The 15,676-nt window shown below is 34.2% G+C and overlaps 1 protein-coding gene across 3 annotated transcripts in view; it reads left to right on the top strand.

Annotated features, from left to right (window-relative positions):
* LOC124367934 (SEC14-like protein 1) overlaps nucleotides 1–15,183 on the top strand; it is a 111,888-nt gene extending 96,705 nt beyond the window's left edge. For all 3 annotated transcript variants that reach the window (XM_046825145.1, XM_046825144.1, XM_046825143.1), the window contains 8 exons: nucleotides 607–695; nucleotides 1,812–1,949; nucleotides 3,311–3,431; nucleotides 3,531–3,649; nucleotides 8,993–9,118; nucleotides 9,381–9,519; nucleotides 10,664–10,910; nucleotides 13,181–15,183. In XM_046825145.1, the coding sequence (XP_046681101.1) occupies nucleotides 607–695; nucleotides 1,812–1,949; nucleotides 3,311–3,431; nucleotides 3,531–3,649; nucleotides 8,993–9,118; nucleotides 9,381–9,519; nucleotides 10,664–10,910; nucleotides 13,181–13,241 (1,040 nt within the window). In that variant the 3' untranslated portion in view covers nucleotides 13,242–15,183. The remainder of the gene's footprint in view (nucleotides 1–606; nucleotides 696–1,811; nucleotides 1,950–3,310; nucleotides 3,432–3,530; nucleotides 3,650–8,992; nucleotides 9,119–9,380; nucleotides 9,520–10,663; nucleotides 10,911–13,180) is intronic.
* The last annotated feature ends 493 nt before the right edge of the window (nucleotides 15,184–15,676 follow it).

Raw genomic sequence — 15,676 nt, 5'->3', positions numbered from 1 at the left:
GAAACTGTGGTCAACTAAGCACCATTTATAAAAATGATTAGGAAGTGTCAGTGATGTAACTAGGACTTGGCACAGGATGAATCTAACAGAAAAACACATCACATGAGGATGTTATGAAATAAAATAATCTGAATCCAAAAACATTAAAAAAGTCTTAATTTTCAGTAAAACATCTAATTGTTGTATTTCAAACAGCAGATTGCTTCTTTGGAGTGGGGGAGGATAGTACCCCTTTCATCTCTCTCCCTTAGTTATACCACTGAGAGTGTATCTGATCATCGTTACGGTCACTTATAATTGTTATCTCAGTTGACAGCGTAGAAATTGCCTCCAGTTGGGTCAGAACTTCGATGTCTTCAGCGTTTTTTTGAGTATCTGATCATCGTTACGATCACCTATAATTGTTATCTCAGTTAACAGTGTAGAAATTGCTTCCAGTTAGGTTAGAACCTCGGTGTCATCTGTGTTTCTTAGTACATATCTTTCATAAAATTAGATTAGATTTGATGCGAACTTTTAGTTTAACTTTAGTGTTGTTCTTTCAATATGAGAACCACTTTAAATGCTTACTTGTGTTTAATGATTGTAATTAATTGTTTGTTACAGAGGGCCAACCACTCTATCTCTTACGCCTTGGCCAAATGGATGTCAAAGGTTTGTTGAAAACAATCGGAGAAGACGGCTTACTCAAGTTGGTAAGTTCTTTAATTTTTATAGTCTATATGAACTGGGCTGATATTAAGCTGCTAAATATAAAAAATGCCACATTATAATAGAACAGCAGTCTTCACAGTTTAGAACAGAATATGTCCGTTTGTTTACTTAACTCCACTAAAGCTATAAGCTTGTACTACAGACTATCGGTGAAAGCCTTACAATATTTAACTCTTCACACGCCGTAGACAGATATATTAGAATGGTAGACTTTGACCAAAACGCCAAATACAGTTATATCAGATATTATAGTTACATACTCTTGGAGAGTTCACCAAAAGGCCTTTTGAAATACACGGTGCACGCTCCATGCTTATCGTGGTTGCCAAGGAAGTATTTATAAATGACCTTCACTCTGCGGCAGGGGGAGGGGAGCACCCTTTGTCTAGCTCTGACAACCTGCTCATCAGTTCTGCATATCCCTAGCCAGACATATGCGTGGCACGTATTACTGCTTTCTCAGCTGTCAAAAGTGCACGTTATTACGTATCTCATTATTATATGTCATTGTGTGGTAGTGTTGCGATTAGAAGACATACTAATACTTAAAAGTTTACAAAACATTCAGTTTAATAATTACACTTTACAATAAACTTTAAATATATCTAAAATAGTTTTGTAGATTTTTCTTTTTTTAGTTTTCGTCAGTAAATAGGCTTATTTTAAGTAAAATGCCGTGTTTTACACTTTTTTTGCTTTTACCTTTTATAATTTAGTTATAATAAAATTAGCTTTGAATAATTATTTTTACCTGTCTTGGCGTTATATGAAAGTTAATTAGTGGCGTGTGAAGTGTTAATATTTTACATAACAATAAACACCTGTATAACAAAGAAATAAAAATGGCCCAAGTATAGATCCTTGTGGCACTGAATATTTCATTAGTCTAGTTCTAGATTTTATTTTTAAGATTCTAATTTTAGTTACTTGTGTGGTTTCAATGTATTACTGCCTATCTGTTAAATAAGATTTTATTAATAACGATGCCATAAAAACTTCATGATAAAGGAACCATGACAATTGATTCTTTTTTCATGGATGATTTGGAACTCCAGAACGTATGCGTGGGTATGTCTAGCAAGTGTTGAATGTTGCAGACACTACACGTGTGTGAGGAGGGCCTGCGGCTGACGGATGAAGCCACCCGCACCTGTGGACACCCCATCTCCACCTGGTGTCTGTTGGTAGACCTGGAGGGACTCAACATGCGACATCTCTGGCGGCCGGGTATCAGGGTGAGTTTTAAATGTATACAGAAGAATGATAACTTCTGTACAAAATTATTTTAGCTGGATGTAATTGGTGTCACAGATTGTTTAGGAGATTGTTTATTTGCCATGAAATGATGTTTACAAAAGCACCACGAAATAAAGTTTTCTGATGATGGGTATTAATGTTCCATAAGATATGTATGAGTGCTCTTTCTCATTGGGAGTAGTTTTTGTTTCAGAGCAAGATTAAGTTCCTTTTAAGATCTAAAGGTCATTTGAATCAATCAGGTCAATCAGTTGGGAGAAGTTTTTTTTATAAGAGAATTTTCAATTTTGTCTATTATCACCAGCATGGCGTAATGAGAGCTTGTTCGACTGCCACAAAATTGTTGTCATTCTTAGCCATGACTGAGCCTGCTGTAGATGACAGTCAGTTTGTTACAATCTTCCTTGACTTTCTAAAGATGCTTGACAAGCTTTCCCATCATCTCTTTTTGAGAAAGCTTATGGTTTTTGATATTTATTAATTAAAAAGCCAAATCCTATCTATTTGATTGGACCCCCAAAGTACGATTTGGTGGAGTTCATTCTGGTGGAGAATTAAACTTTGTTGCAAGTTCAGGAAATTTTCAAGGTTCAAGTTTGGGCTCTCTATTCTTCTTTTTTATCAATGACAATGTTATCCTGAACTGAACTGAGCTTAGTGCTGTTGATATTAAGATCTCTCTACTGGTTGTTGGAGTTGGAGAATATTTAGTTTTGCACTAAGTATTGAGTCTGTTGTAAAAATTATCATCCTCATGCTCCTAAACCTTGAGAAAATAGTGGTAGCTACTTACAGTCCTAATGTTAGTCCTGTCTTATTTTCCAAGCGATCAGAGCCATTACAATCAAGATAAATTGTATTGTGCATGATCTCGGAGTTCTCATAGATTTTTAGGGTAGTTCTCAAAAATTAGTGTTTTTTCAGAAGATAGGAAGAGGAACTCCCAGTCTGTTAGTGCAGGAACGACAAAATATTCTTGTCTGATGCTGTATAGTTAAAGAATTGTATATGATAATTAATTTTGTTGTAAATAAGATCAGACAGATTAATAATTCAATGACTTCTTAGTGTAACATTTGCAAAAGTATCAGTTGTTAAGGAAATAACATTGAATATAGGTTATGATTTTCAAAAAAGTAAAAAATATGGTCAAACTGGTTTATAATACCCTTAAAAATAACAAGGTAGCTGTTCAATTTAAATGAAGAGCAACAAAAATGTAAGAGTGAAAAACCACCTACAGCATGAACAAGAACATTTTTATTAACAGTTTAATGTTAACCAGATACATAATATTTAATGTTTTTATAGTTTTTATTAATTTTTATGTTGATTGCAGGCTTTGCTGCGAATAATAGAAATTGTGGAAGCTAACTACCCTGAGACTTTAGGGCGAGTTCTGATCATCCGAGCCCCGAGGGTCTTCCCAATTCTGTGGACCCTTGTCAGTACATTTATCGGTAGGTGGACGTCCTAAAATTATTGCAATTCTAGTGAACTGTGATTTATCTCATCTTAACGACTCGGTATTTTGTTTCAATGAAATGTTTGTTGGACAGATGACACAACTCGCAGTAAGTTCCTGTTCTACGGAGGTAATGATTACCAGGGCCAAGGCGGTATCTCACACTACATCCCTGACGAGTACATCCCCGACTTCCTGGGCGGCCAGTGCAAGGTAGGCTGTCTCTGCAGTAACCAGCATGCTCGCAGTGTGGACGTGGTTTGTTATAGTCTTGACATGATTCTTATAATTGCCCTTGTGTATTTAGTGTGCAAAATTAATTGGTCAAAAAGGTTGTCATCAAAACAAAAATGATGAATTAAAAATGTTGAGGTAATAGACGGTTTATTTATATTTGACTGATTATGCACAGTGATAATGTGAGAATGGTTTACTCATTGCTATAATACTTACAATAAGCATATAGTGCGTTTTAACACTGTAATATTAAATGTAGAATTAATTAGATTTTTGATCCCTTAAAGAAATTAAGAAATAATTTATTTTATTATATATCTTAAATTTACATGTTGTTCAAAATTGAGCTTTTGTAAAATAAATAAATCTGTTTCTAGAAAGCAAATTAATTTCTGTAGATCTTGATAGAAAATAATAAACATAAAATGTTGAATTAAAAGCTAAAGTAAAATATAATTATGTTAAAATCTTCCTGCTACAATTGGCACAACATTTGATGACTACTTCACTAAGCACCTACTACAATAACAATTTTCAACAACCATGAATTCTCATGTAAGAAACTTTGCGTATATGACACGCATGCCCTATGTATACTTAAATTGTACCATCAGGAACATCAAGGAATTATCTCCATGATTAAATTAAAAAACTGAGCAAACTACTGAAATTATATTTTTTAATTACCCTTTTTACTCCCAGCTATTTTAAAGGTATCTACGAAACAAACTAGCAATTTTTGTAAGTGATTTTACATTCAGCATTCAATTAGTAAAATTGTATGTGCTTGTTGACAGAATTTTGCAAGATAATAATTTTTTAATCTGTATTTATTTATTTTTAAGTGGTGTATGTGATATTATTTCTTTTAATATGACACTAAGTAAATTAAATTATAATACATTAAAAACTATTTATTAATCCAAATAATCATGCATACAAAAAATAATGTACCTAAAATCTATTGCTTTCCTCAACAAATTTTATATATTTATTTAAGATATAGATGAAAATATTCAGTACTTATCAAATCACTGCAATTAAGCATCTTATTGAAAATAAAAATCCTCACCAAATTTAATAATTTTACAAACAAAATTTGAATGAAATGTTACATTTTGTATGACTGGATTACTTGAAAAAAGTAAACTTGTTGGATATTCATCAAGGTAAAAAAAAAACATTTGTGTGAATGTCATATAAACGTGTAAAAAAATAATTTATGGGTAACTTTTGAATATTAACTTATTTCTAAATTCCTGTACAGAATTTGGGCAATATACAAGGATCATTTGTGAATAAGGATTTATTGATTTTTAGTGATTGTGTTTTTCTGTGCATGATAAAAAGTAAATTAAAATGTTTTTCTTTTATATGAACTAATATGTTATACAAATTTGAAGGGCAAACAGGATGGTCAAACCATGGGAATGTTTCAACTTTCTTAAAAATTAATTATATTTAGTGTTATATAATACAGCATGCAGGAAAGTAACGTTGTTCAAGGACAAAATTCTGCTTTTGTACGTTAATAATATATTTAATATAACAATTTTAATATATTCTGTATTTATTAAAGTGTGTATTTGTGTGTCATTATTTATTACGAACCTTTAACTATTTTAATATATGAGTGAGTTGTTAGTGATTTGTAATCATAATAAAAGTTGCAGATTAATACTTGAAAGTCTGTAATAAAAACATTATTGATGCAACAGTTGGAATAAGAACATTCATGAAAATATAGATTTTTATTCTTAATTATTATATAATTCTTAAATAATTCAATATATTGTAAAGATCTAATTTGTGAAAGCTTTGTTTACTACCTTGAAATAAAAAATTATGGAATGTGAAAGACTCAACCAGGGACATTAACACAGTAAAAATATGGGTAATGTTAACAATAAAAACTTAGAGAGTAAGTAACAAATGAATGTATATACACAAAAATAGTGACAGCCGTACACCGTATAGTGTACAGCTCCCAAACTAGACATGTTGTAACGTGTTGTGCATGTGTGGGACAACATGGGGTCTTGTGTTGTGTACAACGCATGTGTAGCAATGTGTCTCTGTGTGCATGCTGCAGACGTGTGTGCATGTGCCTACCGATGTGCCCCAAGACTTCTACCAGACACAAGCAGTAAGCCAACTACTCTATGCTTGCCCATCATCGAATTTTATTTTCTTTTGTTCGTACTGATCCGGGATTTCATTGTCATTTTTAACAAAAACCTCTCTGATAGTGGAAACTACTCCTTTCTTCAATCCTCAAGCCATAATTTACGCAAGATAATGAATAGAGAAAATGTTTTTTGGCATACCTTCTTTTCTTATGAATTGAAACGGATTAATCTAACGTAATTCAGCAGTACACAGTATTACCATATTAAAATTTCCCCCTAACACTCTTGAAATTTCATGTCTCTGTAAAGTTCTACAGTACGTTTTGGTGTGGAAAGTTTTGACTTTGGGCGAAGACTTAAAGTGGATGCGATATAACGTAGAGAAAATTATCATAAGTAATGAGTACATTTGTTGGTATATTCAATATTAAACATCAGCCAACAAGTTTAAACAACACTATTTTTATATTTTCTCTTTTGCACAAAGAGCAAGAAACTTGTGTATGTTTTTGTAAACTAGCCATTTTTTATTTTAAACTACCAGTTGTTTTTATCTTTTAAAAGTAGTTGAGAATCAACTCATGTAAGTTCAGACGTTTCACTTACAATCATAACTCATGTTTCCATTTCCTGGTTTTGCTTTTAGTTTTAAGAATGTAAAATGACGTTAGGCTATCCATACTTAGGCAACAGAACCTTTTTTGAAAATCTTGCCCAAATTATTTTTGTAATGTCCAAACTCTGTATAACATTCTGACAGTTAAAGATATTTTGTATCTGTCTGGCCTTGCCAACTGCAGGATCATCTAGCTACACTAAACATTTTGGCAACCTTATTACAGTAAAACAAACTTATTGGAACTGTCTGTGTTTTTCTGAAGAAATAGATCTCTCTAAAGTGGGAAAATAGTGTTCCTTGTAAATATAATTCCATAACCCAAGAGGGTTCACTTCTGGCTGGTTTATAATTTCCAGTTGAATGTACTTTGGAACAGCGAAAACAGATGAGTCACTTGAATCTGGTCAACCCTATGGATGTCTGCGAGCAGAAAATGTCAAGATATTGTGGTACAAGGGTAGATTGATAGGTCTAGTCTACTGCGAGGTGACTGTTGGAGTTGGTGCGGCTCCCTAAGTGTTAAGGGCTGTTGCTAGCCTAGACAAAAGGGTGGGCTGCCCACTGCCCACTTTGATTGGAGAGGCTGGTACAGAATTGGCTTCCCCTTTTAATATCAAGATATTGATCTAGTATTAGCTCTTAGGCGTATGCTGCCATTATCGTGACCATCTTCTAAGTTTTTCACACCACGTTGAAGCATTGTTAAAACAATTAAAATCTTCATTACTAGTCAATCATTATTAGTTAACAGGTCCATAGATCCAGACCAAAATTGCCAATAATACTTACTTATATACTTTAATTGGTTAGTTGAAAAAGCTGGAACTGTATAATGATGATGTAATCGGTCACATTAGTTGAGTTGACAGTCCTGTACTTACTCGCCTTGCTACTTGCCCTCCTACTCGACTAATGTAAACTAGCCTTTTTTAATCTGTTGACTGAAGATAGCTCTCCACAACAAGGCTGAAATATTTCAAGATTGTAATTGTTTAACAATGTTTCAACGTAGTGTGAACCGGAAAACTTAGATGAAGAAAGTTTGGTTCTTCTTTGGTGTCTGTGTGGCTGAATGCTGCCTCTATGCTACCTTGTGGGATGGAATATTTTTATATTGTGGATTTGAAGGAAACTTCCTTATAGTAAGTTTCAGGAGCAACAATATCTGATAGTCATTAACAATAAATGTACTCTTAAAAATTTGGAACGCAGACTGAGGGCTTTAAGTTCTTAAAAGCAAAGTGAATAGTCAGTTTACTATCAGTTTCAACAAGTCAGTTTCTGGAATCTGACGTTGTCACAGACTTTTGGAATCTGGAGTCTAAAGAGGTCCAAAAAAAACGGAAAAGCTCAGAACAAACTCCTTACATTGTTTTGACATCAGAGACAGTGAGATTCAAGACACTGCAGTAAGAGGAAGGTGAACTGGAGCTAGATTCAACATTCACATTGAATCAACCCTTTCCATCATAGCTATTTTGTTTTCCTACATGAATGGTTAACATATCCAAAGTGGAATCTACTCGTAACTTGAAGACACTTTATGGAATATAATAAAAAAAATTATTGTTCACCATACTTTCATCTAAACAATTTTTCTATACGAAAAAATATTTTAGTACATCAATAGCTTCTCTTGCGTCTTTCAGTAACATTTCAAGTTAATTACTCTCCACCTGTGCATCCTCCTCATCATCTTCAGCTGCTTCATCTTCTTGAGGATTTGAGGGTTGAATAGAAGCCAGGATATATTCATCTGTTACAACTCCACATACTATTACATCATCATTGAAGTCAACAAATTCTAGAACCATTTCTTGGCCCCCAGTACTTTGCTATCTTCGCTCCAGTCCTGAAGAGGGCTTGGTGGTATGCATCAGCTGCGATTTCATGTCGAGACATTGTGTTTGAGTCACTTTTTTGAAACAGTATTATAGAGGTTGAAAGTGTAAAATATTCGTCCTATAGAGTTTGCGTTTGTCTTGTAGAGGTTCCGTGCTAAGATTATTTGTTGTATAGAAATTAAAGATCTTAGCCCAAATGACAAAAAAATCCGTCTTATGAATCCGTGGTATCTAATTACTACGTTATGTAGAGGTGTTTTTAGTATTGAATGTTACGAAAGTTACAAGGGGATTTGAAATAATTCTTATCAAGGAATTTACTTTATCGAGGTTTGTATTAACGAGGTTCGACTGTAATCAAAAAAGTTTAGTGTAAGGCTTAAGACATATTTTATTAACTTATCTCTACTCAATTGAGGAATTTTACCAAGTTCAAAACATTATTTAAATATTTTAGCTAAGATTTTGTATAAATTAAAATGTGATGATATGATATGTTAGTTTGTAGCATTGTAGACACTATTCATTGTATTTATATACAATATGTGATTAAAGTTTACTATGACTTTAAAGAGGATTTTAAATATTCAGAATCTAATTAGTTCCATCCATGGATATAAAATGATAACAGTAATACATGTGTATGAATTGCATGTGTAGAATTTACAAATGCTTTTCAAAAGAAAAAAATGTGACATTAATTAATGGTGACTTTTGATGTTTGCAGACAAAGGTGCTGGAGGGAGGGCTGGTACCCAAGGGTCTGTACCTGACTGAGGGAGAGTTGGAGAGAGAAGGTGGACACATGACAGATGACACCATTTACCACTCTGTTAGTCTCAGCAAAGGGCAGGTCAGTCATCAATCAATCAATTAATCTTCATCGTCTGAGTTAAGCTGATGGTTTCTGAACAGGTCATTGTGGTCCGCAGCCCATTTTTTAGTGTCTAATGTCTCATATCAATGACGAAAAACAAACTGTCTACATAAAAATGTATTGAAGGAATAAATTAAAACGAAATTTCGGCATGGCCTAAATCCCAAAATAGTAAATATTTTCAGTAATTCTTCTCTCATCCACTTTTTGTTGTCATTAACCTGGTGCCATTGTACAGGTGCACGAGGTGCTGGTGACTGTGGAGGACTCTGGCTGTGTCATCACTTGGGACTTTGATGTGATGAGGCAGGATGTGATGTTCACAGTACTGCGTACAGACAAACTACTGTCCAAGGATCTCAGCCCAGGCAGTCAAGGTAGGTGTGGGTTTTGGATTGGTAGGAGAAAGGTCAAGGTGTGCTGGTGACTGGAGGACTCTGACTGTGACATCACTTGGGACTTTGATGTGATGAGGCTGGATGTGATGTTCACGGCACATATTTTTATACCTAGATGTTCCATAATAGATATTTTTATTGAAAACCGAAGCTAGAATTATTAACCATTATTAGACATGGATAACGCACGTTAGACTTCAGATCTGAGTGGGAGGCATTCTTCAATGTCCCACAGCAGACAACATCTTGGTCCAGAGAGAGCGACTCCAAATAGACATATTTTTACAATTTTAAAATTCCGTATAGGGGCAGTGGATGTGGATTTTCAAACTCCAGCCCTCCAAGTTAACTTATTCAGAGGTAATTGTTTATATAAATGTACACAAACAAACACAAATCTTCTTTGGTCTTCAATATAAAACTAAAATGTTCAATCTTTTTATGAAACCAACCAATCCAACATAGTAACTTAATTCCATGAGTTGTGAAGTTATTGAAAAATGTCAAAAATGTCATACGATATACAAGGTTCAATAATTTGTTTATTCTGTTTTGCCTCATTTGACGAAAGTAATTTTTTTGACTAAGAGGAATTGGAACTCCGAATGAACCGATGTTTACTATTTTCAATAGGGATGTAGAGATACTGGAAGTAGAATATCACACCAAATTTGAACCCTATAGGTAAACTCGTTCGATACTTATCGTGCGTACAGAAAAATAGAAATTTTAAATAGATTAAATATAGATTTCGTTCATCAGCATCTGGCAGGAGAGGATTTGCTTGATGCTCAGCCAGTTATACCCTTTATTGTACTGTGTGTGGGGAAACTGGACAAAATTAATTAATAATGTTCTCTTTATAATGATAACTGAGAAATAATATTTCATCAGTTGTTTGGAAATAAGCTATTTGCAATCTTCCGAACATATTTTTCACTGTAAACTAGCTTTCCTGGTGAAATGGCGAAAATGCTGTGTAAAGAATGTTTGATTAAGAAATGTCAACCCTGCCAGGGTTGTTATTTCCCATACAGGTTTGCAGAAAGCTTACTCCGTCAGCGTGCAAGGGTATTCCTCTGTGAGTGTGAATTTAGAGTAACGTTTGTGTCGGTTACGGCAGATGGGGAGCACAGGTCCGTGGTGGACAAAGGATGGGTCGAGGGCCAGGACTACCACCGGGTGGAACAGCCGCTCACGTGTCACGACGGGGAGAGTATCCAGGGGTCACACGTGACGTGCGAGACCGGGACCTACGTGCTGCAGTGGCGGTTCAGTGGTCCCCACCTCGATCTACTGGACTCTATCACCAGCAGTCACCGAGCCCAGGTCATGTACTACTACGAGGTGCTCAGCTCCGCCGACTACAAGTCAGTTTGTACCCTTACAGCTCGGAAAACATGAATTTCCTTAAAATTTAACTTTGAAAACATTTACAAACCGATGTACTAACGATGGTTGTTTCTTTTGTTTGAAATCTTTATATTATTACTAGCAGCTACCCGTGGTTTTGCACATAATCTCCTATTGAATAACATTTACGTTGTACACATGTCACACAATGTAATTTAATCACCTAATTTAAATTGATTTTTTTTAAATGGCACTCCAGAAAATAAGTGATGGTTATTTAAAGATATTCCAGTCTCCTGATCTACTTCAGAATAAGTGGACTTTAAGTTTAAAGAGTAATATGTTGGGGTTCTGAAGTTGGAGAGTAGAAGTTTTTATAGGACCAATACACATATTTCTCTGCAACATTCCATAATATTTAAATGAATAGCTTCAACAATTTCAGTAATACTTGAAATATTTTAGGGCAGAGTGGAGTAATACTGAGTCTGTCGTAGCAATTTTAGTGAAAGCACTTATAATGTTCTTTTTAATAATTTTGTCACGTAATTTAGTTGCTGCATCACAGTTACCTCATGATTTGTATTTCGAAGTTAAACTACATTTATGTAGGATTTCAGATTAGAACTTACTAAAAATTGTTCTTGGTTATTAATTAGGCAGATCTCAATATAACTCAGACTTACACACAGGCACCCGCCAAAGTAAGCCTATTCCTAAGGCTAAGAAATTATTCTTAATAATATGTTTTGTAAAGCATTTTTAATGCTAAGCTATTTTGTTTTTATATTATGATGATGCGTAAGGTATTTATTTGTTTCGCATGTACAAACCTTTATTTGCACAAAACATTCTTGTAATTATGTAATATATCTCTATTTTACTGGAATAAATTCATTCATTTTTTCATTCATTCATTAATGCTTTATCTTTACTCTCTTGGTGTGTGCTGTCATCAATCTGCTACTTTTCTAAGTACTAATGAATATATTTTTTTGACTGGTGTCCTTGATCATTGAATGTTTTTATGCTTAGGGATGCTATCTGGGAGTAATATATGAAATGTTTTGTTGACCTCTTCATTGATAGAGATTTATTCATTTTACATCACAAATACCTCCGTCTTGTGCTGCTATCTTATAAAATTATCGGAACTATCAGTAACTTTCTGTAACTAATTTTTTTACTGAGGTCATATTGTTGTTATTTTTACAGTTTTGCCGTTAGTTTATTGATTCTTTACTATGTAGGTGGCAGATTCAAGTTGGTGGTTGCGTGATAGTAAGAAAGTCTAATAGTTTTTTAAGTACTGCCATTTTGTAGAGAATGTATTAATCTTTACAACAGTGAATAATATGTTACAGTCTTTTTTCGTTAGAATAGAGTGAAGTTGTTAAAATATTAGAAACACTAAGGCTAGGGGCACACAGTCCCGGTTACCGGGATGCCGACCACCGGGTTGCCGGTAAACGGTTTGTTGTGTGCTGGCCACACAGTCCCGGCGATAAACACCAAATTGTCTCTCAGTTAACCTTTGAGTGTTGTTCGGAACGAATCATGCTATCCAAAGTGAAGTTAGTTTGTTGTTTAGAGGCTCTAAATGAATTACCAAAACAACGAAGTAGGGTACATTGGGTTCATCCATTCAATGTAGATGCTAAAGCTGAAAAATGTTCCATAACGCTGGAATACCGTGGACACATTCTATAAATTTGTCTGTATCAAACATTATCGCAACTTTACACTACCCTCGACAGTAAAACACGATACACAAACCAGCAGCACACCACAACAGCTACGCCACTGACACATAGACTTGACTGGAATCGGGACCTGGCAGCCGGCACTGTGTGAGCACGCACGACAGATATCAAGTGTTTTTGTATTGCCAACCCGATTTTCACCGGCTGCAGGGCTCCCGGTCGCCGGTAGCATGCTTGCCGATCTGGACCGGCACGCTTTGTGCCGCACAGCACCGGCATTGTGTGTGCGCTCTTCAACAAACTACATGTTCTCATCAATCCCGGCCGGGATGCCGATCACCGGCATCCCGGTAACCGGGACTGTGTGTCCCTAGCCTAAGGTGTTTCCTGCGGCAGAGCAGCTGAATTACTTCAGCCTGGTAGTGCCTCGTGGTAAATCGTCCAGGAGAGGGTTGCTAAATTTGACGTATTAATGGTTCACTATCAACGTAAAGGAAATTTCCTAAAATAGCATCCCTTGTAAGAATAGAAAGCTGTAAAATACTTTGTTACTCCCGAGTTTAATATAAATTTGATGATTTCAGAGGATCCTTGTCCAGTCTACAATCGGGCAATAGCCTGAGCAATTCCTGTCCCTCGAGATGATGGTTTGAAGAGTTTGGAGACTCGGCAACGCCCCCCACCCCGTGAATCTCTTGACAATCGTCTACGGACGGTGCTTTATTGGCTGCATTGCGTCATGAGGAACATAACCTATATAGATGTAAATAATTTTATCACTAAATACCTAAGTAAGAAGGCTCAAGCGTCAGCACAGAACACATCGAATGTTCTAAACATAGCGTCCTCGAGGGAATTATTTATTATGTTAAACTTGTTCATGTTGAAATTTTATATGTAGAATTTTAAGGAATAAAATTATTAAATGTTATTACTAAAGTGTAGGAATCAATCTATAACGGTTTAGCTAGTAAGAGTTAGTATGAATTTGTGTATTTAGCGATATTCAGCGATATTTAAGTAAAGCATAAAAACGTTAATTAATCGTTTACTAGCTTTTAACGTTCCCAAATTTGCCTGTTCACTTTTCTATGTACAGTACAAATTTTATCGATAGTTCTAATTTTTTACAGTTTACTTGTATCTATTTTAGGTGATAAAAGTAGTGCTTTTATATCGATTAACGGCCACTCTATGTAATGTTTTACGAGACAATTAGTAAAAGATTTTGTTACCCGATTGAAACTAATAATAGGATGTTTAATAGTTGTAAGAGTTTTATAAAGAGTATAGTAAAGATTATTTTATACCTGTATGAAATATTACATATCTATTGTTGTTTTCACTGAGTCATGAAAGTGGGTATTTTTATTGCAGTAGGCTTTAAATTATGTTTATTTATTCATAAGAAGAAGAAGCATAACTGAGTTTTTAACCGTACATTCCTGTGAAAATATACGTAGTGCAGTTTATATTTACAATTTCATTGCAACCTATTTTATAAGTCAAAGTAAATACAAAATATGAATTCTTTGTAATTTTCCTAATTTTAGTCGGGCGTGCAGCTTTCCGTAACAGTTTGAAGTGGATTAATTTTTCAATGTTAACAGGTCATATTTATTTATTGTCATTGACCCAATATACTTTGGATAGCCAAAGTTACACATTGTATAATATTATCTTCAAGCATTTGAACATAACATAATTTTATTCAAATACAATAATTGTTTATTTATAACTTACTTGGATCAATGATGATTAAAATGCAGAGCCTTGAATTTAATTTTGGATTAATTAATTAGCTTTAAAATATACCAGTATTTTTTTTATAATTGTTCGTTTAAATAAATTTATTTCCAAGCTGTCGCAATGTGCTCATTGTTATGTATTAACACTTTGGGTGCTGGCTTAGAAATACATGGCTGCTTATAAAATTATGGCTGCTGAAAGAGATTTTTTAAAATAATTTAAAAACTAAATTTGAAAATAATTAAATAATTACATTTCTACAATTACCTCACTTTCTAGTGGCAAAAAAATTATGAATTGTATTAAATTTTAAGTACAAAAAAGTAAGTACCTGTTTTTTTTTTTAAAAAAAGGATTTTTTCAAACAGATTTATTATCAAGGAGTATAGAAGTATTAACAACAGTTTAAGACATTCCATGACATATAACAAAGAAATTCATTATGTTTTACCAAATAGTTTATGTAATTTTTATGATTACTTATATTTTCGGCTGAGTTGACTAAATTACAATAAAAGCCAAAACCCGCTAAACTGTGAATAAGTGGAAGTAACTTGGATTGTGCATTTCAGCTGTAAATTGTTTTACTCAAATAATAGAAAAAAGAGCCAATGCTTTGGTCTTCATTATTCAGCAGTTTAACCGTCTAAAAATACAAGAGGTAAAATGAAATCAAGCTATTATAAAGGGATTTGCAAAGATCAAGGAAAGCGAGTCTATTTTAAGAAGTACAAGTCACACTCCCTAGCTTTTATTTTTATTTGTTAGATTTGAAAATGGGCTTCTGAAATATTTATCTTTTTGTTGAAAAAATGTATAAATGCCTATATTTGTGTTACATATTGTAAATCTTTTCAACACTTTCCACATTATTCCTACCTCCCCAAAAAATATTGGGACTGCCATACATGTATTTTTATAGAGAGCTATATGATAAATTAACACCAAAAATACACATCATCTGTTTGTTTATTGCTGGGCATTATGGTGGTGTACATACGTACATTGCAAGCTGCAGAAATGAGATTTTTAAGAGGGATAGAGAAGACTACAAGAAGAGATAGAATAAGGAACGAAATAACCAGAGAAAGATTGAAGGTAGTTTCACTGCAAGAGACAATGGAAAGAAGAAGAATACAGTGGATGGGGCATGTGAAGAGGATGGGAGATAATAGAATGCCTAGAATAGCACTGGAGAAGGAAGAAAGAGGAAGAAGACCAAGAGGAAGACCGAGAGGAAGATGGGAGGATCAAGTGTGGAAAGACGTAGAGAGAAGGGGACTACAGAAAATGCAGGTGGAGGAAGAGGAGACCTGGAATGACAGACAAAA

Source organism: Homalodisca vitripennis, chromosome 8, assembly GCF_021130785.1.
Source record: "Homalodisca vitripennis isolate AUS2020 chromosome 8, UT_GWSS_2.1, whole genome shotgun sequence".
In the NCBI taxonomy this organism is placed as follows: Eukaryota; Metazoa; Arthropoda; class Insecta; order Hemiptera; family Cicadellidae; genus Homalodisca; species Homalodisca vitripennis.
This window is presented reverse-complemented; position numbering and strand designations above follow the sequence as displayed.